The sequence below is a fragment of the Chrysemys picta genome, chromosome 3, assembly GCF_011386835.1.
Source record: "Chrysemys picta bellii isolate R12L10 chromosome 3, ASM1138683v2, whole genome shotgun sequence".
Classification (NCBI taxonomy): Eukaryota; Metazoa; Chordata; order Testudines; family Emydidae; genus Chrysemys; species Chrysemys picta.
Genome location: NC_088793.1, coordinates 200799192 through 200826659, shown reverse-complemented (window position 1 = coordinate 200826659; position 27468 = coordinate 200799192). Strand labels below are relative to the sequence as shown.

Sequence of the window (27468 nt, the reverse complement as noted above, 5' to 3'; positions counted from 1 at the left end):
ATCCAGCCAGCGTTTGCATGATCTCTCGAGACAGCAAATTCTACAGACTGTGCCTCAGGTAATTGAGAGAAGGGAGAACAACAAAGCTGACATCATTTACAGTGTGCTCGCAAATGACTACTGGGAACTAAGCTTTTATGGCAGGTTTATTTCCAACAGACACTCTCCAAACAGAATAATTCTTGGTTTAAATCCTTATCCACTAAAACCCCCACATAATTCCCAAAGAGGAAAATTTAGGATTTGATAGGAATTTGTAATCTGCTATTCCAATTGTCCAAGAGATCCTGTGATTTTTATATATATTTATTTTAAAGCCACATAATCATATACCAGTCAAGGAACCAGCTACTAAAAATGTTATTTAAAAAAAAATGCCTTCTCCATTCCACAAAGCAGGCCTGTCTAATGAAACACTGAGGGAATACTGAATTAATATTTCATAAGTGTTGATAAAGAGTTGAGAGTGCTTCGGTTACTCAATAAGTATTCTCTCTCGGGCCCCGGATAGTTTAATGAGTGCCTGAGAAGCTGTGGTGAGCAACGATGAAGCGTGAGGAAATCCCCACTTTCCTGCACTACTGAGCCACTTACCAAACTGAAAAGATCTTTGTCCTCAATATTTCACTTAGGCTCAGAGTTTAGACTCTGAATAAATGGTAATGGCTCCCTATTAATGTCTAGGATGGTAGTGCTTTCAGGCTGACTCCACACTGGCCTTTGGCATTGCAGCTACCTACATTTTTATTATAGTGGAGAACAAGATTCTAACATTTGATGTTGAGATTCAAACCGGGGAGCTGTACAAAATATTCACACTGAACCGCGAATGCAGACACCTTTAGCCTGGATACCTGGATTTGAAAGTCTCTCTGGAAGTCAATTAAGTCAAAGAGGGAGGGAGCATGGATTGGTGGGGGAAAATGAAGGAGAGGCGTTTGATGTCAGATTTATAACCAAACACACACACTGGTCATTTGACTTTGAGACCCTTCAAATTAGGGTGACCAGACAGCAAATGTGAAAAATCAGGACAGGGGGATGGAGGGTAATAGGAGCCTATATAAGAAAAAGACCCAAAAATCGGGATTGTCCCTATAACATCGGGACATCTGGTCACCCTACTTCAAACCAAACTTAGTTAAGATAGCAAACCCCTTCACAAAGGCCACATGGGTCTAATTTGAGAAACATGCAGACAAGATATAAAGAGAAAGATCACTCATCTACGGCAAGTGACAAGGTGACAGCTAAGCAAAACTCAGCTGCTTCACCCAAAGGGCATATGAAAATATTTTGATATGCATGAGTGTGCATCTCATGTTTCACTGTGTTTTGGATTAGAAAAATGCAAAACCTTAAAGAGAAATTTAGTTGCTACCTGGTTTCGTATTAAGATTAGAACACAAACCCATCAGCTGTCTTACTTTCACTTGAAATTTCAGCCCATATTAGCAACACTTTGTTCATCCAAAGAGTGAGCTTTAACTCTGTACCAAAACACGAAACTACAAATTTCAACCACAGTGAATAAATACAGTCAGCATTTCAGAGAATTGCAAGAATTCTGTTTCCTTATTGAATATAAAAACAAATTTTACGTCTCCATATACTGAGCCATTTGGGATTACAAAGTCTGTTGCTTTAAAAATAATTACCAAAACAACTAGTTCTTAGGCTCTCTTATTTCCATACCTGAATTTGGTTAAGGAAAATTCTTCTATTAACTTCATAATTGGGTTTGCAGAGACAATTGTAAGTAGAATGTAGTATTAAATTGGTCCGATTTCATATCTATGGTACACCTAAAGGGTTAAGAATGATGTATAAATGTTACAAGCATGTTATAACCACCACTATGTGTTATAGATGGCTTTAAACATCAGCAGGTGTTGTAAAACTAACAACTGATTAAACATTTATTAAAACATCTTAATTTATTAATCCTTTATAAACTACTTACAAATCAACCTTGAGACACAGTGTGATTCTTCAATCAAATGTAATTGTGCTGAAAAATAAAAACTAGCCACAACCAGATCATAAATAAAAAAATTTATATGGAATTCCAGTACAAATACCCATGGCTTAAATTCGCAGAATTTTTAGTATAAAAAGTAATTTTGCATAACATTTCCATGAAAAAGCCATGTAACAAAAAATGTTGTCCAACAGAGTAATTATAGTCGAAGATTTACACAGGTTAGTATTTCACTTGAAACTTTATCGGAAGCATAAGTAGAAAAGGCAAAGCTTCATTTGTTCCCTCTTTAGAAATGTAGCCTTAACATTTCAAGACTGACTTGTTGGTTTGTGGATGCCTCACTTTTTGGATGCTCATGTTGTGACACTTTCAGAGGGTCTGATTTCCAGAACATGCTGGGCACCAGTCTCTGAAAAGTAAGTCTCATAACTGGGAATCCAAAATCACTAGTCGCCCTTTGAAAGTCTGCCTTCCCCATCAGCAGATCTTACCAGCGTTAATGGTGCTACATTTACTCAAACCATTTCAGCCAACTGTGTGAACAACAGCTTCTTTTCAAAAGACATTTTGTTTATATTCCAAATGCAAGGACAAATTCTACTTCTGTGACATGATTCAGAACAGAGGACGGAGGTGATGAGATGACAAACGGTCGTCTCAGTTGGCACAAATGAGAGGTATTAATCCTTTAAATAACCCAAAAACACAGACGATGCTAAAATTGCAAGTCTAATACTGACGTAAACATTTCAGTACTATACTAACATGACTTAAGGTTAAGAAGACATTTTTCAGTGAAAAGGTACAAGCCCTCCATATATTATTCAGGACTGACACTGCTATTATTGCACGGTTACCACATTAATCATTAAGGAGAAATCTGCCCTTTATAATGCCCTTTAATACCACCTGTTACTTAAGCCAAACAGTAGATTTCCTCCATGAGCCAAGAGTCACTACTGTTTTGTTGCAAGTCTATTTGACAAAGAAAAATGACATTCTTAAAGCTGAGGAGGTGTTATTAATGTCTGTACAGCACTTTGAGAACTGAAGTGTTCTATAAATACAATATTCAGACCCACTGTACTTCAACTCCATTTGCAATACAAGAGATCAACTGTCAAACCAAAGTTAGCACTAATCTTCCTTATTAGTGGGAGTGTGGAAATAAAGGGGCCAACATATATGGGGCCTGATGTTTGAAACACCTTAAAATGAATGTATCATCACTCAAACAGAATGTCAGATTCACACAAAACGTAACTAGGGGGGAGATGAACAGCTGCCATTTGCTACGTGCCTAAAGATCTGCTGTTCAGGCACAAGTCTCACTTGCTTTATGTCCCTTCATCTACAACAGAATTGAGATTTCATGTCTTCTTTAGACTTCGGTTTTCACTGAACGCTTTCTACAGCCCAAAGCTGAAACAACATGTGACACGCTCCTTGACTTCAACGGGAGTTACTTGAACAGAAGGGACTCCAGAAATTAGCTTATGTAATTAACGTTTTGCTGTTTCTCAGGACATCTTGTAATCCCTGCGTCTTGTATGGCAATAAGCTTGTTATATAATTTGTTAAGATCTCTTAGTTAACGCAAACAGAGGTGTAACTCTTCGCAAGATTAACAGATTTTTCAACACCGGGATGTCAAGCTTTTCAAAAACAGGTGCCTATAAAGTTACTCCTCACTTAATTCTTAGGCAGCTAAGCTAGAGGAAGATTTTTTAAAGGCTTTACACCTAGCATCCTGCACTGCAGTCACTAGGAGGTGCTAGATGCTCTGTACTTTTGAAAATTAGGCCTCTAATTTAGATGCCTCAAGAAGACTTTATGAGGCCAACTTTAAGCTCTTATTTTTTTTTTAAATCTTTGCCATCACTTTTTGACATTTTTAATATGGACATTTCTCTCCCTCCAAATCTTTTTTGGGAACAACTCAGGACTCTACTCTGTAGAAAATGCCCTTTTCTTTTTATACAACACAAGTCAATGTTTTCAATGAATTCCTGATGGACACAATCCCCTATATTTTCAGGGTCAAGCAGAGTTTTAAATCCTTGACTCACTGAAGATGTCATCAACTTGAATCCTAGTCAGGTCACTGAAGATATGACACTTGGTCTGCTTGTCCTAGCCAGTTTTGGTGATTTTAATATTTTCCTATTCTTAAAATATTTTCCCATCTGGCTGTCTGAATTACCGACACACACAAGGAAAACTGACTACACAGAGGAAATCGTGAAATAGAGTATACAGTTCTGTTAAATGCACGACCATGGTTTTTCTTCCCCCAATCTTTTCCATTTACAGTAATCTTGCAACCGATGTAGGCAAAAAGTAATTTTTTAAATTGACTGTATCGCTTTAAAGACAATGGACCTCGGCTGCACAGCTTAGCACCACTTCTGAAAGTTTAGGGGATTGTGTCCAGGCAAGCCAAGCCATCTGTTCTCATTTTAGTGCATTGCAACAATTTAATTTCCACCATATCTATTTAAGAACTTTTGCTGCATCTATCTATAATCCTGAGTGCTGGAGAAAAAAAGAGTCTAATCTTCATGGCCGTATGAGCAGTCTAAATATCTGAGTATATGCAGAAGGAAGTACTGCCCCAATTCTGATCTCCTTTATGCTCAAGAGTTCAGTGAAGTTACACCTGTTTTACACTTGTACAACAGACCAGAATCAGGCCCTATGACTGTAGGATTTATACTAGATTAACAAATGTTGTACATTTGGAAACATTTAAAAAACAGCGAGACACAGTACGTTAGATTGCTTTCTGCTAAATAAAATCTTCGCATTAACAGTAAAACAACTCCCAAGACAGATATAAACTGGCCCTGTCAAGACTGATTGTCTCCAAGAAATCACCTTTGTGCACTGGTAATATCCCTTTTCTAACACCAGGGGGCAACCATATTAATCTCACAGAATACTCCTTTTTCTCACAAAAGGAAATGAAGAGACTAATGCTAGATGGCCGGGTTTATGCAATATGGTAAATAAATATGCAGTACGAAAGATGGAAACAACCTTTCTGCTTCTTATCGTGCAATCTGGATCAGCATGCTGCCAAAGTGGGAATGTACAGGATTATCCTTCAGATATTCATTCACTTAATGGATGTGGTTATTTAAAAAAATTCTTAATATAAGTCATGCCAATTAAAATGAATAAAATGCGGATTTCTTGAATAAACTCGACAGCAGGAGGTGTTGTCAGCAGATTAGCTAATGAGCCATTTCCACTTTGTGCAATTTGACAGATGCATGTCTATGTAGACAAAAGATAGCCGTGTAACCAAAAACTATTTCTTTCATTTCCTGATGTGTTTTTCCCACTACTTCCGTCATTAAAGCCAGCACACTAGAGGTGAAACTGTAAGTGATTTTTCAGTTAATATTACTAAAGCAGTTCTGACTGCCAACTACTCTGGGCTGGAAACAGCAAAAAAATAATACTGAAGTTCTTTGTATATGACTAGCTTGTACTGGTGAGAAATGTGGCATTTACTGTCTTAGACAATTACTTCTCACTGCAACATCTTAAAGGAAAAAGGCTACACTTTGGCAAAAATTCCTTGCTCTCACTAAATCATTTCCCTTTCAACCACCAAGGTTCAAAAATGTCATTTTAAGCATCTAGTTGTTTATGTTCCATAGCCGAAGGTTTTTGATGATCTAAACCCCTTAAATGATTAAAATCACCAGCTGATATAAGCCTGACTTGTGCACTATACCTTTGAATAATCAACAGTTGAGAAGCTTTGGGTGCTCTTCAAGCATAGAATAAAACTAGTCACTGTTATAATATTATGGTATAGTTTCAAAATAACTATTCAGCAGAAAAAAAACGAGAAAAAAAGCAACATAATGAAGGTGCTTCAGTTGAGTTGATGAACGCAAAATCACCAAACACAAAGTTGTTTTAATGGAAGACAATTAAGATGCCTCTGTCTGCTGTTTTATGATGTGCCTGATGGTCTTATGGCATTTAAGGAACATATTCAGACAAAAAGAAAAGGAAATCAAGACTCCTGCTAAGTTACTTCTTGAGGTTTGTGAATTCAAATTCTCTTGCCTCATCTTGCTTAGAGCAGTGTCCATAAAGGAGCACAAGCATGAACAACAAGCATCTCATTACCAAGTCTTTCATCCCCGTGGTCATGTTCCCCACTCCTTAAATCTCTAAGCAGATCAAATCATACTTATGATTTTGATTGTCATGGCTAACATAATATATAAAGGCGTGCTTATAAAAATGAAAGTCTATGAGCAAACATTGGCTTAGAAAAAAGAAAGAAGAAAGAAGCCAACTGATGCAGAGCAGAGGTTTTGTTTTACGTAAACACAAATTACAAATCAAGTGTTTGGCTTCAGCTGCAGACCAGAAGGGCCCCAGATATTTCTTTGGTCCGAGTTTATGGAAAACACCAAGGAAACTATAGTCCATTGTCAGCCACCTGGCTTTTACGTTGCCGTACTGAGCTTTGGGTCTCCGAATCAGTTGGCTGTTGTTCACAGATGTCTTCTGTCTCTTCTGTCCCTGATCCTTCATCAACGGCAGAGTCCTCTTCTGAGCCATCCTCACTTGAATTGGCCTCTTCACTTGATTTGGCTCCATCTTCCCCATCTGAAATGTCTTCCTTTTCCTCTGCAGCCTCTTCTAACTCATTTGCTGAAAACTCTTCAGCTTCTTCCACCTCTTCTACTGCTGTAAGCTCTGCATTCTCCCTTTCAATCAACTCTACTGAAACAAAATACAAATTGAAAATGTTTAAATCATAGGACAACTCATCTGCTAAAGCCTCTTTTCTAGTTACTACACTATCCCAAGAGTGCAAAATGATGTAGCATCATCATCTTCTCATTTTATTATTTTACTCTGTTTCTCTGTACTCTCAAACCTAAGTATAATTTCCACCTTCCTATAATTGGTCTGTCTTATTATTAGGAAAATATTTGTTTTCATTTTGTGTCTAATGGATTACAAGTGAACAGTAGCTCAATTGTATTTAGTTCTTTGAATGTCCACCATCATCCTAAAAGTGTTAGCAGGAACAGAAGCAGCTTTTTCTTAGGTAATTGCAGCTACAGAGCCAATCTAGCAAACACAAAAAGCACATATTTGTGTAAATCCGTCATAAATATACTATTCCCATTGTTTCTCAGAGTGACAAATGTCTTAATATTACATGAAGTATATTCTCCACAAGTTTTAAATTTGGCCAAAGTGGGACCTAATTACTTGGCAGTATCACTTTAAATGATGCAGTTGAGACACCCAGTTCATTATTTTCAATACTACTGAACCAAACACAAAAACCTACCAACAAACATTGCAGAGATATTTATGATCCATAAATCATATACATATATACAAATCAATGTTTTTACCTCCAGGTATCAGTACAACTACGTCAAGATAAGATTCATGGAATATGGTGCTCCAGAATCAAACCTAGACCTAGACACCATTAATGATTAAATATTCATTGGGGACTGAGATTTTTGCTTTGCGTCCACTGCTACCACCATTACTTTTGTGGAGTGGAACCTTCCTGTAAGAATCTTCACACTGACAAGGTAGCAGGACTGACTTCTTTATAAACCATATACAGTAGATTCCACTTATTAGCAACCCCTCAGTTGCCAGCAAAAAGTTGCTATTATCTGGCATTTGTCAATAAGTGGAAGGCAGGTTTGCAAGGCTGCGACCAGGGAAGGAAGTGCTGGGCAGGGAAGCAGAGGGGAGAGGGGCTGCATCCCAGATGCTGGGGCCTTCTACAGGGAGTAGGGTGTGCAGCAGGCCCACAGTGCTGCACGGTACCTCCCCCTGCACTCTCTGGGGGCCGACACATCCCAGCACTTCCTTCCCTGGGTGCAGCCCTCCGGCAAGGGACAGCCCAGAGAGCCCAGGGAGAGGTACCATGCAGCAGCCCCCCTGCGTGCTACTGTCCTGCCCACAGCCTCCCTCCCTCTCAGCTCATAGCCCCTTATCTCCTCTGGGGTCCCTGTGCACAGGCAAGGTTGCGGGGCTGCAGCCCCAAAGGAAGTGCTGAGCACTGGCCAGACGCAAGTTTGCAGGGTTGCAGCCAGGAAAGACATGTCCCAGCACTTCCTTCCCTGGCTACAGCCCTGCAAACCTGCCTGCAACTGCGTCCTTTCTTCAACAAAAAATGTTCTTAATAAGCAGCCTGCCCGTTGCCAATATCCAAATCCCATTAACATTAAAGTCACTGGGACAGGATTGGCTCCCAGCAAAATATTGCTATTAACCAGATATCTGGACTGCTATTAAGTGGAATCTACTGTATAGACGTTTCTGAACCTTTTGAAAGGGCAGTTTCAACCCTCAGATGCACATATTGCTTTCCATTAAAGTAATGAAGCTATCTAAATATACTGGAAGGGATAATTCGGCCTTAAATGTGCTGAGACTACAGACAAAGATAATGAAATAATATTAGATTATTAAAGGTGCACTTTGTGCTGTAAGAGGCAGCTTGGTCTACTGGATTGTCCCAGGGACTTGGAGCCAGAAACTTCTTAGTTCTAGTTGTCCTTCCACCATGGACTCACTGTATGCCTTTCAGGACATCTTACACAGCAAATCTGTGCCAAGTATGTTCTGAGGTACATCTGCCTCCTTTGCAGAGCCGCCCCCCTGCCCCCCCGCAAAAAAAAAAAGAATATAATCCTTCTATTTTAGCAGCGATGATTGAGATAAACTCTCCTAAGCATCAATAAAAAAGTGTCAGCTAAGATACGACAGCAAAATATTGAGCTCTGGTAATGAGATAAGAGGCAGAAAACTTCCCAACTTGTAAATTGGGCATACTGGATACGGAAGTAATCAACTACTATAAAACTACTTTACGCCAACTTTTTTACACCTTTTGTGACTTTAATCATCACAATACCCAATCCTGTAGTCCATATGTGAACATAACTTCCACTTAAGTGTTGCAGAGGGAGGTTCACGTGGATCCAAAGTGTAGTGTGTAATGTCTGCCTGTATAATGAATGTGCATTAGGAACTGGAAAAATCCTGTTAGAGAGCAAGACTGCTTGTACCTTTAAATTAGACAATTTTGTGGATAAGCATAAAACTGGGAATCAGCAGAACTCTTTCTATTTCTGGCTCTAACACAGATTTCCTGATTGATTTGGGATGTTTTTTAGCCTCAGCTTGTATGTCTGTAAAATGGGATTACTACTACTGTTCCTAATAAGGCTGTTACAAGGCTAAACTCTTTGATGTTTATGAAGTGCTTTGAGTTCCTCAGATGGAAGGACATGAAAATCACAGTATTGTTTACAACAGCAAATACATGTCAGACATCCATGAAGGAATTGCCTGTTGTCAGGATTAGTCAGCTGCCATCAATGAATCTTAGAGGAAAGCTTTATCATGAAAAAAAAAAAACCCAAAACAATGTACATTAGTGGGCATAAATCATTCCAAAAATAGAATATCCATGGCATATTGAGTGCTTACCGGATGTTTCTTCTCTGTACCTACGCTTGGAAGGGCAAAGGCAGTCTGCAATCAAAACCAATATCTGAGTAGAAGAAGAAAAAATGTAATTCAGTGACTTAACCAGGATGCATTTCTTATCTTGCAGCCCCTGCAATATATCAGTCCATTTGCACCACTGAACTGGGTTTATGAGCTTACAGTAAATGTAACTGGTGAACGTGTAATGAGAAGACTTTTTGAAGAAGACAACACCAACCTAAGTCATGGCTGTGCTGGTCCTCCACAGTGCGGGGGCATAGTTCTAATGTTTTTTCTATATAATTGATTAATTTTACATTAGGAAAGGGGTCACACTTAGTATTAAGAATGTTTATAAAAGGTTAATAAATGATTAGTCCGTTTTAATAAACTGTTACCTTCTTACAATCTAACAATTAGCCATCAGTAGGGTTGCTTATAGCCACCTATAACACATTCTACTCATATCTAACATGCTTAGAACATGTATTAATCATTTATTAACCATTTATAAATATAAATATACCCTTAATATCAAGTCAAGGATTATTTCAATATTTGGAATTTATATTACTCCGCATCTGGTTACTGACAAATATCTACACAAAGGTAAAATGGCAAATGCCACAGATGAATTTCTTCAAAAGCAGAGGGGGAAAAAATGGCAGTGGCCAGGCTCAGATTGGTTCCGCTTATGGTAGCTGTTGTTAAACTTCTTTCAGAAAGGAATGACTACTTACAAATAATTCTATGGGTCATTTTCGTCTTCTCCTATACTACAATAAGAATTCCGATAGCCTCACTTACCAAGAAGCAGAGCACAAAAAACAACCAGTGACTGGTGGTATAAATATCCACGCTTAAGCCCCTTGCCTTAATTTATAAAGAGGACAAAGACTAGGAAACTTTAATACTAAATACACAGGAAGGGAGGAAGCAGAATAGGAGATGGTGCTGACAAAGATACTAGCTTTCCATTGCTGTATGCGCAACTTCTCTCATGCTACAATAATTCCAGTACAAGCAAGTAGATAGTAGACCAATGCAAAAAAATGAGAGTTAATCTGACCCTAAATAGCAACCTAGAAAAACTGCAACCTCAAAGGACAACAGCAGGTCCGGCTGTTCACAGTAAATGACTGAACAGAGAACTACACAGCAGACACGTCTGTATCAAGCCCTGAAGCGGATCCTCCCTTCCTAAAAACCATCATTCTTTTTGAGTGTCTATTAACAGGTCTTATTGTCTTCTATCCACTGAACAACAGTGGCTTTTAAAAAGCGAATTAAAAACAACATTTTTTCCATGTAACAAAGTCTGAGAGACTTACAGAGAAGCTTAATCAAATTGGATTTAGCATGGATAGTCTCCTTAACATCTAAGTTATAGAATTTCTTCTGTGCACTGAAGTAAATAGTTCAGAGAGAAATAGAAAACTCGTGTGCTGCGAACATTGAGATGAAAAGTGTGCAAGAAACCTGAAGTTTATGCAAAACACTTGTAGGTGAGATGGTCCAATATCTCCCCTCATCCAATAGAGATCACAACTTAAATAGAGCTGGACAGGAAATGATTTTCCTGTACCAAGAAAACTTGAGATTTCAAAACATTTTCTTGTCCCATATCAGGACAGTCAAAATCTCAAATGTTTGTGAACTGATCATCTCGAAAAAAATCTATTTTGGTCAATCTAAACATCTTGTTTCCACAATTTGGAAATGTTTTGTTTAGATTTTGACTTGTTAAAAATGTTTTACTGTATATTAACTTTGCATTAATGGGCAGTAGGTTTAAAACAAATAAAAGGAAGTTATTCTTCACACAGCACACAGTCAACTTGTGGAACTCCTTGCCTGAGGAGGTTGTGAAGGCTAGGACTATAACAGCATTTAAAAGAGAACTGGATAAATTCATGGAGGTTAAGTCCATTAATGGCTATTAGCCAGGATGGGTAAGGAAAAGTGTCCCTAGCCTCTGTTTGTCAGAGGGTGGTGATGGACAGCAGGAGAGAGATCATTTGATCATTACCTGTTAGGTTCACTCCCTCTGGGGCACTTGGCATTGGCCACTGTCGGTAGTCAGGATACTGGGCTGGATGGACATTTGGTCTGATCCAGTATGGCCGTTCTTATGTAATAAGTCATTTCAAACCAAAAAAGCAGCCTTTTCATTTAGAAAATGCCAAACAGGATGTTTTGACAATTCTGAAACTTTACAAAAAAAATTTGACATGGGAAATCCATCAAAATTGACTTTCCATTGAAGAGTTTGGGTTTTGACAAATCTGCCTAACAGAAAAACGTTTTGTGGAAAAATTCACGACCAGCTCTACTTAAGAAGGCTATTTGGGCAGAAAGAAAATGAAAGGCTGCCTTTACCAGAGTCTTAAAAAGACAACCCATAAAGTACCACATTTAAACATAAAGTTGGTCCCATTGAGGGAAAATAAGTGTGCTTATTGAACTGCGCGAATCATTAAGTTCTGGAGGGAAAAAAAACCAGGAAAGTGATCTGAACAAAAAGGCCCATTCCTCTATGAAATACCAAACAGCAAAAATAGTAGCTGTAAACAATTAGTGATAAGCCCAGGATGCTGGGGGTGCATCTACACCACAGGACAATATCAAAAGACACCTACATCACATCTACCCGAGTGCTAACATTATTAACACCAGTGCAGAAAAATGGATAAGAAATTACCTAGAGTAGACTGGCCTTTAAACCCTGTTAAAATAAAAATCAAGAACTTGTTGAAAAAGCAAACCTTAAACCTTTAAAAAAGAGTAAAATTTTCAAGAGCACCTAAATGACTTAGGAGGCTAAATCCTATTGACTTCCAGCGAGACTAAGGGTCCTCAATTACCTAGGGTAACATTTTTAAAGGCAACAAAGTGGATCATCATCTGCTATTAGCAGACATTTGGACACTTCGGGCAAGAAATCTTCATTCAAGAATGAAATGTGTGCATGTGTAGATAGAGCCACAATGCCTTGGCAAATCTACAGGCCTTACTCCTGAGGGAATTCTGCACCAAAAATTTAAAATTCTCCAAATGTTATTTGTCAATAAATGAATGTGGCTCCAGCATGGCAGCGGGGAGCACAAGCCACCGGCTGCATTGAGGTGGGAGATCCCCCTGAAGCCCCCACCTCCCCCGGTATAGGGACTCGGCAGTGAGGCTGCACCTGACCCTGACTCAGTGCAAGGGCTGGGCCTGCCCCAGAAACACCCCGGGGCCTTGTCCCTATGCGCCACTGTTGCACAGAATAGAAAAGAGGAAGGCTCCCAGCACACACACGGGGAGCACGACTGGCACTAGACCCAGGCGGCAGCGTTCAGCTGCAGAGCCCAGACACAAACTCCTTCGGCTGGGTAGCTCTGTGCTTGCGGAATGAGTGGGGGCAGTGGCATGTAACCCTATGAGCCCCCCACGCCTCACCTCTGTTTGGAGGGGGCAGTCCCCTCCCCCCCAAAAAAACTGCGCCCATTGTCGCTCCCCATCCCCGCGCGGCTTCCCTGCAGGAAATCTATGGGGGAAGAGGGGACATTTTCTCCGGGCGTGCAGTCCCGCAGAATCCCCCCAGGAGTAACTGGCACACTGGTATAAGCGACAGCAGCATGACTGTTCCATTTGCCGGTTACATGGTGCACCACTATTATCCTGCAAAGGAATCTAATAGACATATGAGCTTCAGAGCTGGAAGAGGGACTAAAGACATAGAAACTGGTGATCTCAGGAGATGAAGGCTCTTGGTGAATCAAGCCACATTTCCACTGACAAGGTAACAGTTGTATCAGCCTGTAATCTGTCAACTCCCTCACAAACTTCTTTCAGTTGCTTTTTGCAGTGTCGTTGTCACCGTGTCGGTCCCAGGATATTACAAAGACTAGGCAGATGAGGTAATATCTTTTATTGGACCAACTTCTGTCAGTGAAAGAGACAAGCTTTCAAGGTACACAGAGCTCTTCTTCAGGTCTTCAGTTGCTTTTGTAAGTTCATTGCTTCTCTGTGGAAAGGCTGGGTGTAAAATGCAGGTTATGTTTTCATCAAAGACCTCCTCCTGCTCAGTGCATATTTATGGGAATGGGATGCAAACAGACAACTTCCTGAGATTCCTATCCCTGGGATGCTGCGGTATTTATCCTCCTCTTTCAATAAGCCAATAATGGGTGGTGGCCAAAGACTCTTCTAATTTCCACAATGTGCTGTAGAGGGCAGTGTTTAACGTTACTTTTTCCTCAAAGAGGTTTGAGTAGCATGTTGAACACACTAAAAGTTTAGGTTGCTTGCATCGAAGAAGTTACCAACTTTCTCATTTTCTTTTTGTTGTGTGAGCAAAGACCTCTTTATACTTCTCTGCATTCCTGGGCTACAATCAGCAATTTTGATACAATATTCTGCAAGTTACTTTTCAGACTCAGAATAAATAGCAGTAAGTGGGAACATATTTCTCCGTTCAACAACCATCTTACAATAATGCCGTGTTGATAAATTTAATCCTTTCATTTTCCCTTTATTTCTTCACTAGCAGTATCTAGAAGTGGATTTACAAGCTTAAATCTGTCTGGAGAAGTATATCCAGTAAGAAACACTTCAGTTATGTCTTTAAATTACTTGTTTTGTGCTACACTGAAGGCCAAGTTAGCAGAAATGACAGTTGCAACGTTTTTATCAAATTCACTGCTTTGCCACTCAGTTTTTATGACAATCGCTAATTGTTCTTCGCTATTTTTGGATGGCAAACATGCACTGAGAAGGCTCCTGAATGATGCTGATGCACCACTGAAAGGCCTCGAGAACTTACTTAATTATTGTGGCTACATTGCAAGGGCAATGGCATGTTCGCCTCAGACAAAATGTCAAGTGCAACATCAATGGAGGTTCCCACAATCGAATCATTGCAGTGCTTTCTCAGTCATTATTTCAGTAAGTTTTCTGGAGGTAGAAGAGTTGTAAAGTTAGTATACAAGGCAAGCCGCGTGTCCAAGCCTACAGTGAATCTCAGCATGAGACTTTAATCCATGTTCCATGAAAGGAACACAAACAGTAGGGTCATGACTCAGACAGTTGTCCTCTTTTTGCTGGGAAGCTGCAGCGTCAGTGGTGATTCCCAAGCTAAATGTTTTTCTTTTTAACCTCTTTTCCCCCCTCATCCTCTTCCTTTATCTAAATGATCTCTTCCCCCCCTCCCCCTTAAGATTCACAGTAAAAAGTATGAAACAATATTTGTTCAAAGTTGAGGAATGAGTGAGAATTCCATGTTTTCATTCTAAAGAAGCTAAAAAATGCTGAAGGGAAGTGGCTGGAGACAGGGTATTTATACTGACAGTTCCTCTCCTCTTGCTTCCTTTATGAATGGCATGTTGAAATGCCTTAGGATAGGAGAAAAAGGAATGTCCAACAATTGCCATTTAATAAGTGAGGCTCTTTACATTAAAGAGCTGACTTGGGGGGGTTATTTATTTGCAATGCCTATGAAGTTTTTCTATCCACTGGATAATTATCTAAGTTATTTTTGCAGAGAGTATTTTCACCTCCTGCTATGGGTTTTTGTTTTTTGTTTTTTTAAACAAGGCTTTGCTGTCAAAGTAAGTTGTGACTTTAAATACAAACATCATCTTATCACTTCTTGCAAAGTGCACCATGTAAGTGCTAAAACCAAAATTTTATATATAAAGGGTAGAAAAAGAAAAACAAGAAAATGGTACCATATATTTCAAGAAACAGATCTTCCAGTCAGTCACAAAATACAGTTTTTCTAGAAGTAATTGCAAACAAGCGATCCACCAGCTGAAACTTTTCATCGTCATCCATTTTGGGGTAATAAATGTATTCTGTTTCTTGCTAGCTGTGAATCTCATAAAAACACCCAATTGATTCCCATCCATTTAGCAAGGGTGCATTTACTACTTAGAAGAACATGCAGACATCTAAATGTTATAAAAATTATAATACGGGACATTCATCTTTGCACAGTTATACACTGGTGCCCCCAATGTGCTGTAAATATTGAAGGATAGAGAAACACACAATACAGTACAGACCCATTTACGCGCGGATGTTAGGAGTCAAGCCGTCACGACCGCGTGTTAATGGACCGCGGGTTAAGAGGGCCATGCTGAAATATCTTAAGATATCTATATATACACACATGTGTATCTAGGATTACATACGTACTCACAGCATTCCAAATACTGCAGGCCTATCTGTTAACGGCGCTTTGCAAGAATATAAATTCAAATGTGTAATCTAATAAAAATATTATTACTACTACACAGGGGTGAAAGTAACTCAGGACACTTACGGGGTGGGGCCTCGAGCGGAAGGGGCGGGGCTAGGGGTCAGCATCCCCCCGCCAGCCCTTCCAGGCTGCCTCCGCGCCGCCCGGGGTTCCCATGGCAATTTAAGGGGCTCGGGGCTCCGGACGCCACTGCTGCGGTAGCGGTGTCCGAAGCCCCGGGCCCTTTTAAATCGCCGACCCCGGGGCAGCTGCTCCCTTTGCCCCCCCCCCCCCGCCCGTCAGCGGCCAAGAGGGGGCAAAAGGGACAAGAATCTTAAAGCGCTGCAGGGTCCTTTGCCGCCGCGGCCGAGTGCTGTGCTTTAATGTCCCTGCCCTTTTTGCCTCCACCGTCGGCAGCCCTGCTAGTACAGTCCCTATCGGCAGGGCCGCCGACGGGGGAGGGGGGGGAGGGAGAAGAGAGAGGGAAAGGGGCAGCAACGTTAAAGCGCTTTAACAACGGTCCTTTGCCGCAGCAGCGTTTTGAGGATCCTTAAAGCACTGCCGCAGCTGAGGACTGTCCTTAAAGCTCCGCCCCTTCCGCCCCCCCGCCCCCCCCGTTGGCGGTAAAGACGTACAACACATTTCCACTCCGCGCAATTTCTATGTCAGTGAGTTAGTGAGCAAATCTGTAGCGCTACATAGCATGTTCCTGTACCACGTGTTAACGAGTCTCACGTGTTAAATAGGTAGCACTGGGAGGCCTGGCGCTACCGCACGTTAAGCAGATTGGCGCGTAAACGGGTCTGTACTGTACATACACCGCTTCGATACAATTACTGCTCTGTTTATAATCAAATTCTCAGGGCCCTTTATTCAATCCCAATCCCAGCAATCTGTGCTCAGGACCTAAGGGGAAGGCCCAAGAGGTGACTTTAAACTATCTCTTAGGCCAGACAGGGATCTAGTTCAGCCCCTGCTACAAGTTAGAACAGCTCCGATGCGGCTTGGCACGAAGCTTATTATGCCAGTGGGTCACTGGAGTACAACAACAACATTACAGCCATGCCTCCTACTCCAGCCACACTCCCCATGCCAGGGGCTGTGAGGTGAGTATGTATGATGCTGGCTACACCATCTTGGGAAGGACAGGTGAATCCTCAGCTGTCCAGTTAAGGCAGTTTTATATGGTCTCTTTCCATTGCTGAAGAATTGCAAAGGCTTGTATTAATTTAGATGGAATATATGAGCCAAAGGTGTAACATAACCCGGTCACTGTCTAACACTGAGCAGAGTTAAAAAAGGTTCAGGGTTTGGTATACAGAGACCTTGGCCTACTTAATACCATGGCAAACACACTATTAAAAATCTTTTAAACTTTTTATTAAAGATAAAGAAAAGAAGGAAAGGCAGTTATGTATGTAATGTAAAGTACTAAGTAAGACTTTCATTTTAACAACATCCCTCGCTCCCTTTCCCTTTATCTGGAGAGAGTTTTTAGAAGAAAAACACCCTTGTTTGACAGTCCCTTAGATGATACCAAAGTTGGTAAAATAACTGTCTTTTTGGAGAAAAGCGAAGAAATTAGTTAAGATGAGCTGGAGCTGTTACTGTTAAAATCCAATCCCATTTCATCCTAGATGTTGTTTGGGATTCAGCTGGGGACAGTAGAGGTGGCAATGTCATCTGGGTTCCTCTCTCTGGCTTGGTCTGGGCAGGACATCTCTCAGGATCAGGATGACAAAGGCCTGGGGTCCCAGGAGATACCCCAAAAGGGAATGGTGGGTGGAACAGCCCATCCCCTCATTCTTTTGTCCACCAATTAGGCCTTATAATCCAACACACCGATTTTGATTAATTTCTGGTCTTACATTTTCTCATTTCCAGGCATGATCTTAACACAGTCCTTGAGTTATATCACTAGGCCTTTTTGTTTGGACTAATTCAGTCTGTCTCCCTTTTGTCCCTTTTCCCACCAATAGTTGTCATTATAGGTTATTGTGACATCTTATGAACTTTCACATACTTTTTATGTTGAGCTCACAATTAAGATAAACGTGAATACCCAGTTATCACAAGAGGCTCTAGAATCTGCTCCTCAGCATACAGGTATGTTACCAATGTTGTACAAGTCTCTACTGTAAGTACTTTTTTCAGCAACTGTAGTTCTGAGACCATCTGGGGATTTCAGAATACTCTTGGGTGTCAGTTTTGCTTAGTGACAACAGATTGCAATGTCACAGATGCTTGATTTTGATTCACCAAGGGGGACTCAAACCAGGATGGAACACATGGAGGAAACAGTGGGAAATTAAGCTTTAATATAGACTAAAATATCAAAACAGAAATTATGAACCACTCTTAAAAGCAAACATCTTCATACACAATGAAATTACAGAAAGCCTCTTTCAATCTAGGTTACCTCCCCCCACAAAAAAGACCGAAAGTCAAACCTTGAAATTTAATGAATTATAACATCACAGAGTGCATCAAAGTGGCCTTATGCTTTCACTATAACTGATCATTAGTATAAGATTATTTTTCACTGTTTCTGGTTTTTGAGCAACAGTATGGGTAGATACTGGCATTGCAAGCACGCCAATGCTACATATACCTCCATTCCACCTACTATACACAATCTTTTCCACAGAAAAACTGAATCAGATGGATATGGAAAAGAACAAAATATTTACCTGTAAACATGGAAACTTTCAATATAATGGTACATCCTGTGAAGGTATTTACTACTACACCTCTACCCCGATATAACACAACAAATTTGGATATAACGCAGTAAAGCGGTGCTCCAGGGGGGCACGGTTGCGCACTCCAGCGGATCAAAGCAAGTTCGATACAATGCGGTTTCACCTATAACGCGGTAAGATTTTTTGGCTCCCGAGGACAGCGTTATATCGGGGTACAGGTGAACTTAATTTTAGTCAATTTAAAAGAATATTTTTACTCCATCCACGAAGACAAAAAGGTCAAAGAAAAAACTAACCTGATTTAACCAATGAGCCCTGATCCTTGCCTAAGATAATTACTGAAGCCAAAAGAAGGCTCTGCTCTAGAATGGATAATATTTAAACCTGCAACAGGAATGGAAGGGAGGAAAGTGTTTGTAGGTTCTACAAGTGTTGCAAGATGGTCACACACAAGATCAGTGATTCCTTTTTAAAGTAGGGAAGAGGTGTGTGATTACACGACGAGCTCTCAAGAAGAGCTTGATTATTTAATAAACTGCTATTTATGAGATCATTACATTTTGAAACAGTATTAAAAGAGCTAAAAACAATTAAAAATGTCTATCACTTCTTTGCAAATCTTTTTTTGGTTTGTCAAATAACCAAGACAACTAAGATTACCCCCATAACATCCTCTCTCAGAGTAGAGAGCTGGGAAATAAACTAAACCTCTAAACAGGAAAACGGTAGAGGGGAAAAAAACAGCTCTCAAATAGTGAACAATCTATCCTGTTCTAATTCAGTATTGTTGCATCTTCTGTCACTTAGCTTTTGAGAAAGCCGAACAATACAGCAACATTTAAACCAGTAAGAGAACATACATGCAGACTAGTTTAAAAATGTAATACATTTTAAAATTATATAATTGGGATTGGCCAGGCAAGCGGAGTATAAAGAGACGTCTTGAGAGAAAATCAGTGGTACACAAAAAAGCAGAGCTTTGGGGCGGAGCCCGGAGCTGCAGGTTTTTGCCTGGAGCCGGAGTGGCCCCGGAGCACAGCTCCAAAGTCCTGCATAAAAGCACCATCATGAAGAGCCTTGGATCTGAGGAAGAGACGTTCGAATGAGATGGGAGCACTGTGAAGGAACTCAAACATAGGACCAAGATCAGAGCTACTGGCAAGGAAGTGTGTTGCATGAACTGGAACTATGGAGAATGGAATGGAAAAAGTTGCAACAGTTTAGGCAAGAGATGACGTAGGCACGGACAAGAGTTTTAGCAAGATGGATGCAGAGGAAGGAGCGGATTTTGAAGATTATGTATAAGTGACTGATTTGGCAAAATCCTAGGGGCGAGAAGGACAAAGAAAAGTCAAAGATTGCAAGTTTGAGAGGCTAAGGAAAAGAAGCTGACAAAATATGGTGGGGAAGACTAGAGTTCAAAAAAAAAAAAAAATCTTGTTTTAAAATGTAAACTAGTTATCTGAAGACTGGCCTCCTTGTTTAACTAGTATAACCCACTTTCTGATCCTCACGTTACTGCTGCTGACTGTGGTCACACAAGGCCTCCACTCAACTCCCCTTATTCAAGCAAATCTTCCACTGAGCATTGTCTGAGTAATGAGTGCTCGACGCAGGGCTCGAAGGGTATGTCTACACTGCACACACACACACAAACGCTGAAGTGGCAAGTATCAGAGCCCAGGTCTACAGACTCCGGCTCACGAGTCTCACACTATGGTGCTAACAACAGCTGTATAGACATTTCGGCTCAAGCTGAAGTTTGGGCTCTGTTACCCAGAGTGGGAATGTGCCTTAAGAAAGCTTTGCTTACAGTAGAGTTTTCTGAGGTTAGTGATGCCATCAGCAGGGTAAATGAATTCAGAACATTGCAGCTAGAGGAACTAATTTTAAAGGATTTTTGTTTAAAAGGTAAGTATATTTGTAAGCGGTAAACTTTAAACTCACATCCATTCTGTAACTTAACTAGGATCCTTAAAAACGTGAGAAATACTTGGCTGTTCACTTACAAGAGAAGGAAATAAGCTAGCTCAGAGCACCACCTATGGGAATGCAGTGTGTACGTGTGTAGTGAATGCAGCAATGGGAGGGGGGAGTGCTAAGCAAGGACTGATTAAATAGGTGTAAATACAGGTGCTTATACTTTTGTTCTCCAGATATACATCAACAGTAATAGGAAGCAATTATAACCATGGTAGGAGGGCAATGTTAGCTTCGCTGTCATACCAGGCATTCTCCATAGCCTGCTATGAGATACTGGCTCCTGGGAAGTACTTAACCAATGGTCTCTGTTTCAAGGGTTAGTTGCTGAACTACATATGAGGTCGACTTAATTTAGGTTGACCTACAGCCACCACAGTAATTCAATCAGCTGGTGGTGTCCACACTACCCTTCTCCTGCCAGTGGAGCACATTCTCACCAGGAACACTTGCACCGACTGCAATGGGGCAGTGTGAGGCGCTGACAGGCATGCGGGGCTCACAGCTGGAGCCCCCCATCCACCCTGGGGTGACAGCCCCGCTATGAGCCCCATGCAGGCTCAATTTCACAGCACAACGCCTACCAGCACTCCCTGCGGAGCTGGGAGCCTGGGCTTTCAGCACCCAGCAGCTGGGCTGGGAGCAGGATGCCCGGGCAGCAGCCCGACTGGGATCAGAGAGCCGGGGAAAGCAGGGCTCCCCACGGGCCAGCAGCCCACTGGGAGCCTGGAGGGCAGCAGGGCTCCCAGCGGGGAGAGGAGAGCCAGGGCAGCAGCCCCCTGGGAGCAGGTAGCTGGGAGCCCGGGGGGCAGCCAGGCTCTAGTTGGAGCCACACAGACACCACAGGGTGACAGCCCGAGCTGTGGGCCAGGCCCAGGGTTCTCAGCAGGGAACCTACCAGCCTTTCTCGTCAATTTCATGGCTCCAGCAGTAAGTAACCCAGAGTCTACACCAACATTGCCCTAACTATACCGACATAAGCCCTACGCCTCTCGTGGAGGTGGAGTTATTATGTCAGTGTAGTAGGGCACTTACATTGGCAGGAGCAGGCTGTAGTGTAGACACTGACATAGTTAGTTCAATGTAAACTGCCTTACTTCAACCTAACTCTATGGGGTAGACCAAGCCTGAGTAGGCAAAGGTCTGATCCCCACCTACTGTAAAACTTTAAAGCTAGTACCTCATCATACCAGGTAACAGGACAGTAGCATCTTGTTCATGAATGCAACCAATTTAGGGAGCTAGTTCAGGGGCTGGTGGCAGGGTGTCTCTTATTCCACCCATACAGAAAGTTTGGATGCGGGGGGTGAGGTCAGTTTGCAGAGTATCCCACAAAACAGCTGCTACCAACACCAGAGAGGTGAGGAATAGTCACAGAAGTACCTTGATGCTATTTAGTATCAAGATCTTACTGTGACAGTAGATACAGCCATTAATGGGACATGTTTTCTTCTCTGCAGCCCTATGAAGACAGTTTAGCCATTATATATACTATGTACACATTAAAACAAACATTTAATTTTAAGTATTACAAAAGAGCCACCTTGTGGCCCTTCATTAAAAATAAAATACCCTTCTTGTTTCTTTTTCAGCAATTACTGTAAAGCAAAATCTCTAGATAATTTTTAAAGCAATGAGTTCACATTTGGCTGTAAAGAGGAAAATTAAATGTACTATGCTTTCTTACCAAACCCAGGATCAGGCCAATCAACAGGGTGGATAAAATGAAGATTGCATAAGAACCCCAGACATGAATTCCAAGAGTGCCTGTGAAGTAGCTGTGAATTTGCTGCAAGAGGGAAAAAAACAGATTTAATATGCTTGTATTACATATACTTAGTACTCTGCGCTGTAAGAAAAGAAGGCTAATTATTTATTCTGAAGCCACCACCCATTCTGTAAACTGTTCTTCTCAATTCCCAATTGAGACCTTTCATGCAACAGTCACTATTTACATTAAAAGAATCTTCCTCCTTTGCCCGCATGCTCTTCCACACTATACTTAAGCCTACTGATACTGTAATTCTTAGAAGACATATGATAAAATCATAGTGATAAAATCAAACCATTTGTTTTTCTTATTTAATAATTCTACATGTAAAAGCTGTTTCAGGAAGGAAACGACAATTTTTCCTTCCTGTAATACTTGCAGTGACTAGTGCTACAACATCAAATCTGCCTGAATTGAAATTTCATATTGGCTCCATGACTAATTTACAGTGCAATTTCCACACGCCACTCATCATACTGGAAGGGACAGAGACAGGGCCTACATTTGTAAGAGGGAATATGAGCAAAAATATGTACTCAAGTTGTGCATGCACTTTTAAGGGTAAACCTAATGCTTTATATTAAAGAAAAGAAAGCCATGTCATAAGGAAATAATTACATATAGTGATCTTCACATTACTGACTTGAATCTCTTTCACTCTCTTCCCTAGCTCTTGTAGCACACAGTCCTGTGACATCTACTTTTGCTCAGAAACCAGGTAGCAAGAGGACAATATTAACAACTTTAACGCTTCAGATGATCCTAATGATCGGATCCCTGTGCTCAGTACTATCATGCAGATCCATCAGTGTTAGCAATGTTAGGGGCCCTAGGAAAACAAATAAACTTCATTATGTGATCTGCGCATAGTCATGCGGCAATTAGCATCACAAGGATGTTTACAATTCAGGGGACTTCTACCCCAATTTCTAATCAACATAAGAACTGCCATAGTGCTTCAGACCCATAGTCATTACCCTGTCTCAAACACTGGCTGGCAGCAGATACTTCAGAGGAAGGTACAAGAAACCTTATAATACACAGATGTAGGATAATCTACTGTCCTCAAGAGAAAGTCTCCTCCTAATCCCTTATAGTTTAGACTGGCTTTAATGCAGGAAATAAAAGGTTTTATATTCCTTCTGAAACCTCTCTTTTTTAAAAAAAATATTCCATAAACTCTGGATATTCTTGTTATCCATCCAAGTGTCCAATTCAACTTCTACAATGCACTGATGCACAACAGTGTGCAAGTCATTTAACCACTCAATCTTAAAAGTGCCCTCCTGTAAAATGGCATAGAAAAGATTTGCACCAACTAAGAAAGGAATGAGAAGGAGCAATAAGCTATGCCATTCACTATTCCATCCCAGGGCACAACTAAAGAGTAGCTCAACCTACCTTCGTGGAATTCAGCTGTTCAGCCTCCCATCCCTTCAGTTCACTCTTCTAATTTGCTGCGAAGCCCACTTTTCTGCCTCCCTTCTTTAGGGGTCGCAAGTTAATCTGGTATATGTGGCCTCTCCTTCAAAGGAAGCTGAAGCCCACTGCTTGTGCTCTAGTGACACACTTATGAGCAGCTCTGTACTTCATTACATCTGCATGCTTGATAGAGCACTCTGATCAACCTAGTTTTGCTTGATTAATAGAAAGCAAGTACCATGGGACTTAGGGAAATCAAGGATTCTGTTATCTTCAGCCTTTTAGAAAAAACCTGGTTTGTTCACAATACCATGTGCATTAGACTCACAGGGAGGAAAGACTCGTGTTTCTGAGTGCTCGATGTATGTGTATTTGTGCACTGGATTCTGCCATTCCATCTTCTAAAGGGTGCTCTTTAAGCAATATTCCCATCTGCCATCACCTGCCTTCCCACCCATGCACAGGGCTTAAGAGTTTGCCACCTCCTTACTCACCTACCAAATTGGTGGGGAGGTAGAGATGGCAGGGGCTCAGAATTTCTCCTAGTAGCTCTATTGGGGAAGAGCCTCTGGGGAGCATGTGGTTGTGTGAAGATTCCACCCCACTGCCCTTTGTGGTTAAAGTTATTTAAGTAGATGCCAGTGGACAGAAGCAAGAATTAAAAATGGGTACTGTGGCATCCAAGGGCTGATCAGAAAGAAGAGTTAGGAACATAGCTGAGGTATGGGGATGGCTGTGGGAAGGACTGTGAATGAGCTGTGCAGTTTTCTATCATTTAATTTATATTTTCCAAGACTACATTCAAACAAGCCTAAAAATTTATTTTTAAAAAACACTGTCTAGGACATAAAAGGGTGTCCATCCAAGACTCTGGACCCTTTGTCATTATTCAGCATTACAAAAGTTATCACCCATATCCCAAACAACTTCACCAATTTGCAAATAACCCAGTCTTCAAAACTTCAAATCCAGCACAAAATTCCCACAATGCCTTAAATCCTACCCCTACACATCTAATCCATATATAATTCTCCTCCTCAAAGGCCCAACAGATGGACATGCCTTGAACATCAACGAATTTGGGCCATTTCAGAATGACCCAGGACGTAGGTGAGGGGATGAAATCTGAAGGTCTGGGGCTCTCATCATGGAGGACACCTTGGTACAGCTCAATCCATTACATCAAGGAGACTATAGTTTGAACATCTCCAATAATGGCAGTTGTGACAGTATTGGCAGTTGTGAAGCAGATAGGTCACAGACCATTTAGAGCTTCCTAGGTCAAAACACACTTTAATCTCCACCCAGAAGCCAAACAGCAACCATTGCAGATTACAAATTAGAGATGTCATGTGACCTCATAAAACCTTTCACTCCAGCAGGCAGCTGCCTTCTTCAGGGTTGCTGCTTCCGAACAGCCTTAAAACGTAGCCCCATACTACACTATCCTAGATTAAAAAGATGTCTGAACGTTTAAAATTTCATAAGACCAGATTCTACAACTTTTATATTGAAACTTCATTCAGGGAATTTGGCCTATAGTGAATAATTAAAATGAACCACACAGTTCCTTAAAGGTACTCCTCTGAATGGAGGACAACTGAGGACACATTCAAAGTTTCTAAACTAAATCAGTTCAGAGGAGATATTCCAAAAATAAATGTTAAGACTTCTCCAGAAGTGAAGAATCTCATTATTCAAATCTGCACCTATAAGAAGTCAGATTTAAGTAACGTAATCTTAAGAAAAACATTTCTCTGGCTAGACACCACGCATGAGAAATTCTAGGTGGAAAACATTTGTTTTTAATGACCCTAGAAAGATGGAAGTCTAAGATAGGCATATACTAGAAAACTATTTCCAACATTAACAACAGTGTCACTACTGTAATTCCAAATTCATTTCTATTTTCTTTTTCAAGGTTTTTTACCTGTATAAATAAGAATGCAAGACAGGCATATGAAGTAGATTTATAGAATGTACTGCTGAAATATTAATAAGGGTTGGAATCCAATAAAGAAAACACAACCCTCCTGAGAATGACTGACAGACTAGGAGCACTTGACAGATAAACTGTGTATTCAATATAAACAAATCTAAGGCAATGAACTGAGGGACAAAGCAGCAAAAGGCCACTATATCCACAACAGGTCAAATACTAGAAGTACACAGCAGCTGATGGATTAAGGGGACAGAATGTGTGATACCCTTGTGAAAGACAGTACAATTCGGGAATGTTTAAAATGCTTATTCTGACAAATAAAAGGGAATTATTCTAGCAACATAAAAATTACTGAGGCTACATTTAGAATGTTGCGCTTACTTCTGACCACCTTATTTTAATAAGGGCATTACAGAAATGGAGAATACACAGTTTGTGACAGCCAGAGAGTTTGAAATAGGTTAGTAATAATGGGATAAGTTTAAATGGTTATAAAAAAGGCTACAAGTTACAACAGAAAAAAGGACAAGAAATTCTAAATTTGAACTTGGGTTCAACTTGGGTTATATGAAAGTGATACTCCCAGCTTTGTATGATTAGAGAAAAATATGACACTAAAATAAGCTCACGTATAAAGTAATTCTTTCTGGCCATGGTGCAGAGGGCCAACACAAGACCTTCCAAAGACAAAGCAGTCTCAGACTCAAACTTTAAGGTTAGAAGAGACTATCATGATCATCTAGTCTGATCTCCTGAACACTGCAGGCCACAGAATCTCACCTATCCATGCCTAAAATATAAATAAAGAGAATCATCTAGAGCAGTGGTTCCCAAACTTGTTCCGCCGCTTGTTGAGGGAAAGCCCCTGGCGGGCCGGGCCGGTTTGTTTACCTGCTGCATCCCCAGGTTGGCCAATCGCGGCTCCCAGTGGCCGTGGTTCGCTGCTCCAGGCCAATGGGAGCTGCTGGAAGCGGTGGCCAGTACATCCCTCGGCCTGCGCCGCTTCCTGCAGCTCCCATTGGCCTGGAGCAGCGAACCACGGCCACTGGGAGCCGCGATTGGCCAACTTGGGGATGCAGCAGGTAAACAAACCGGCCCGGCCCGCCAGGGGCTTTCCCTCAACAAGCGGCGGAACAAGTTTGGGAACCACTGATCCAGAGAATGTGATGGCATCCTAGCTCCACTGTGAATGCAAAATATATTCTGCAATATGGTAGTAATCCGACTATAACGACTCCCTGTACCAGTACAGAATTAATTTTAGGCTGGCTCATTTTATTAGAGCTGCTAACCAATATTAAGATAGCACTGAACAGAGAGTACCTTTGGCATTGATCATAATCTTATCTATAACCTTAAAATGTCATTTTTGGCAAACAATTCATTAGCCGGGCACGATTTCTGCCTTCAGTTAGAAGGACACAGAAATACATCAAGGGCATAGCCAGACACAATAAGAAAAATGTAAGTTATATATAAGGCTGATAAATATTTGTTTAAACATTGTTTGACATACTTTTTCCTCAGATCTTTAACGCTGTAATAGTGGTTAGTGTTACTTACTCTGATCCATCCAGAGAAATGAAAAAGTCCTGCCATTCCATGCATCCTAAGAAAGAAAGGGACACACTCTAGATAAGATTAAGAGTTTGATGCATGACAAATTGAATGAAAACTGATGGAAGAGATGGATGTACAATTTCCAAAATCCATCACATCCAGCCGTTCACACCTTCAAACAGAAATTTATATCGCCCATTAGTGAACATAGGGTGAAAGTCACCCCTCCTGCACTTAGCCTGAGTTAAGCCAAGCTTTGTAGAGGGCACTAAGTAGAGGCTTGGGAGAAGAAATTCAAACAGACACAGTTGTCCACATTCATTCAATAGGCCAGAACAGCCACTACTGCCTTTTTATAAACCCCATGCAGGGCACAGT

At 40.9% G+C, this 27468-nt stretch overlaps 2 protein-coding genes across 3 annotated transcripts in view; both read right to left on the bottom strand.

Moving 5' to 3' along the window:
- Positions 1-1800, bottom strand: part of HAO1 (hydroxyacid oxidase 1) — a 67063-nt gene extending 65263 nt beyond the window's left edge. Inside the window, exon 1 of the mRNA XM_024110439.3 lies at positions 1696-1800. The gene's annotated coding sequence lies outside the window, so the exon portion shown is untranslated. The remainder of the gene's footprint in view (positions 1-1695) is intronic.
- A 240-nt stretch (positions 1801-2040) lies between these two features.
- The window catches only part of TMX4 (thioredoxin related transmembrane protein 4), a 57075-nt gene continuing 31647 nt past the window's right edge, over positions 2041-27468 (bottom strand). Inside the window, exons 5-8 of one of the 2 annotated variants that reach the window (XM_005287496.5) lie at positions 27094-27139; positions 22083-22184; positions 9491-9554; positions 2041-6739 (exon numbers count right to left, since the gene is read on the bottom strand). In XM_005287496.5, coding sequence (XP_005287553.3) covers positions 6432-6739; positions 9491-9554; positions 22083-22184; positions 27094-27139 — 520 coding nt within the window. In that variant the 3' untranslated portion in view covers positions 2041-6431. The remainder of the gene's footprint in view (positions 6740-9490; positions 9555-22082; positions 22185-27093; positions 27140-27468) is intronic. The other variant, XM_042846803.2, reaches the window with a different exon arrangement.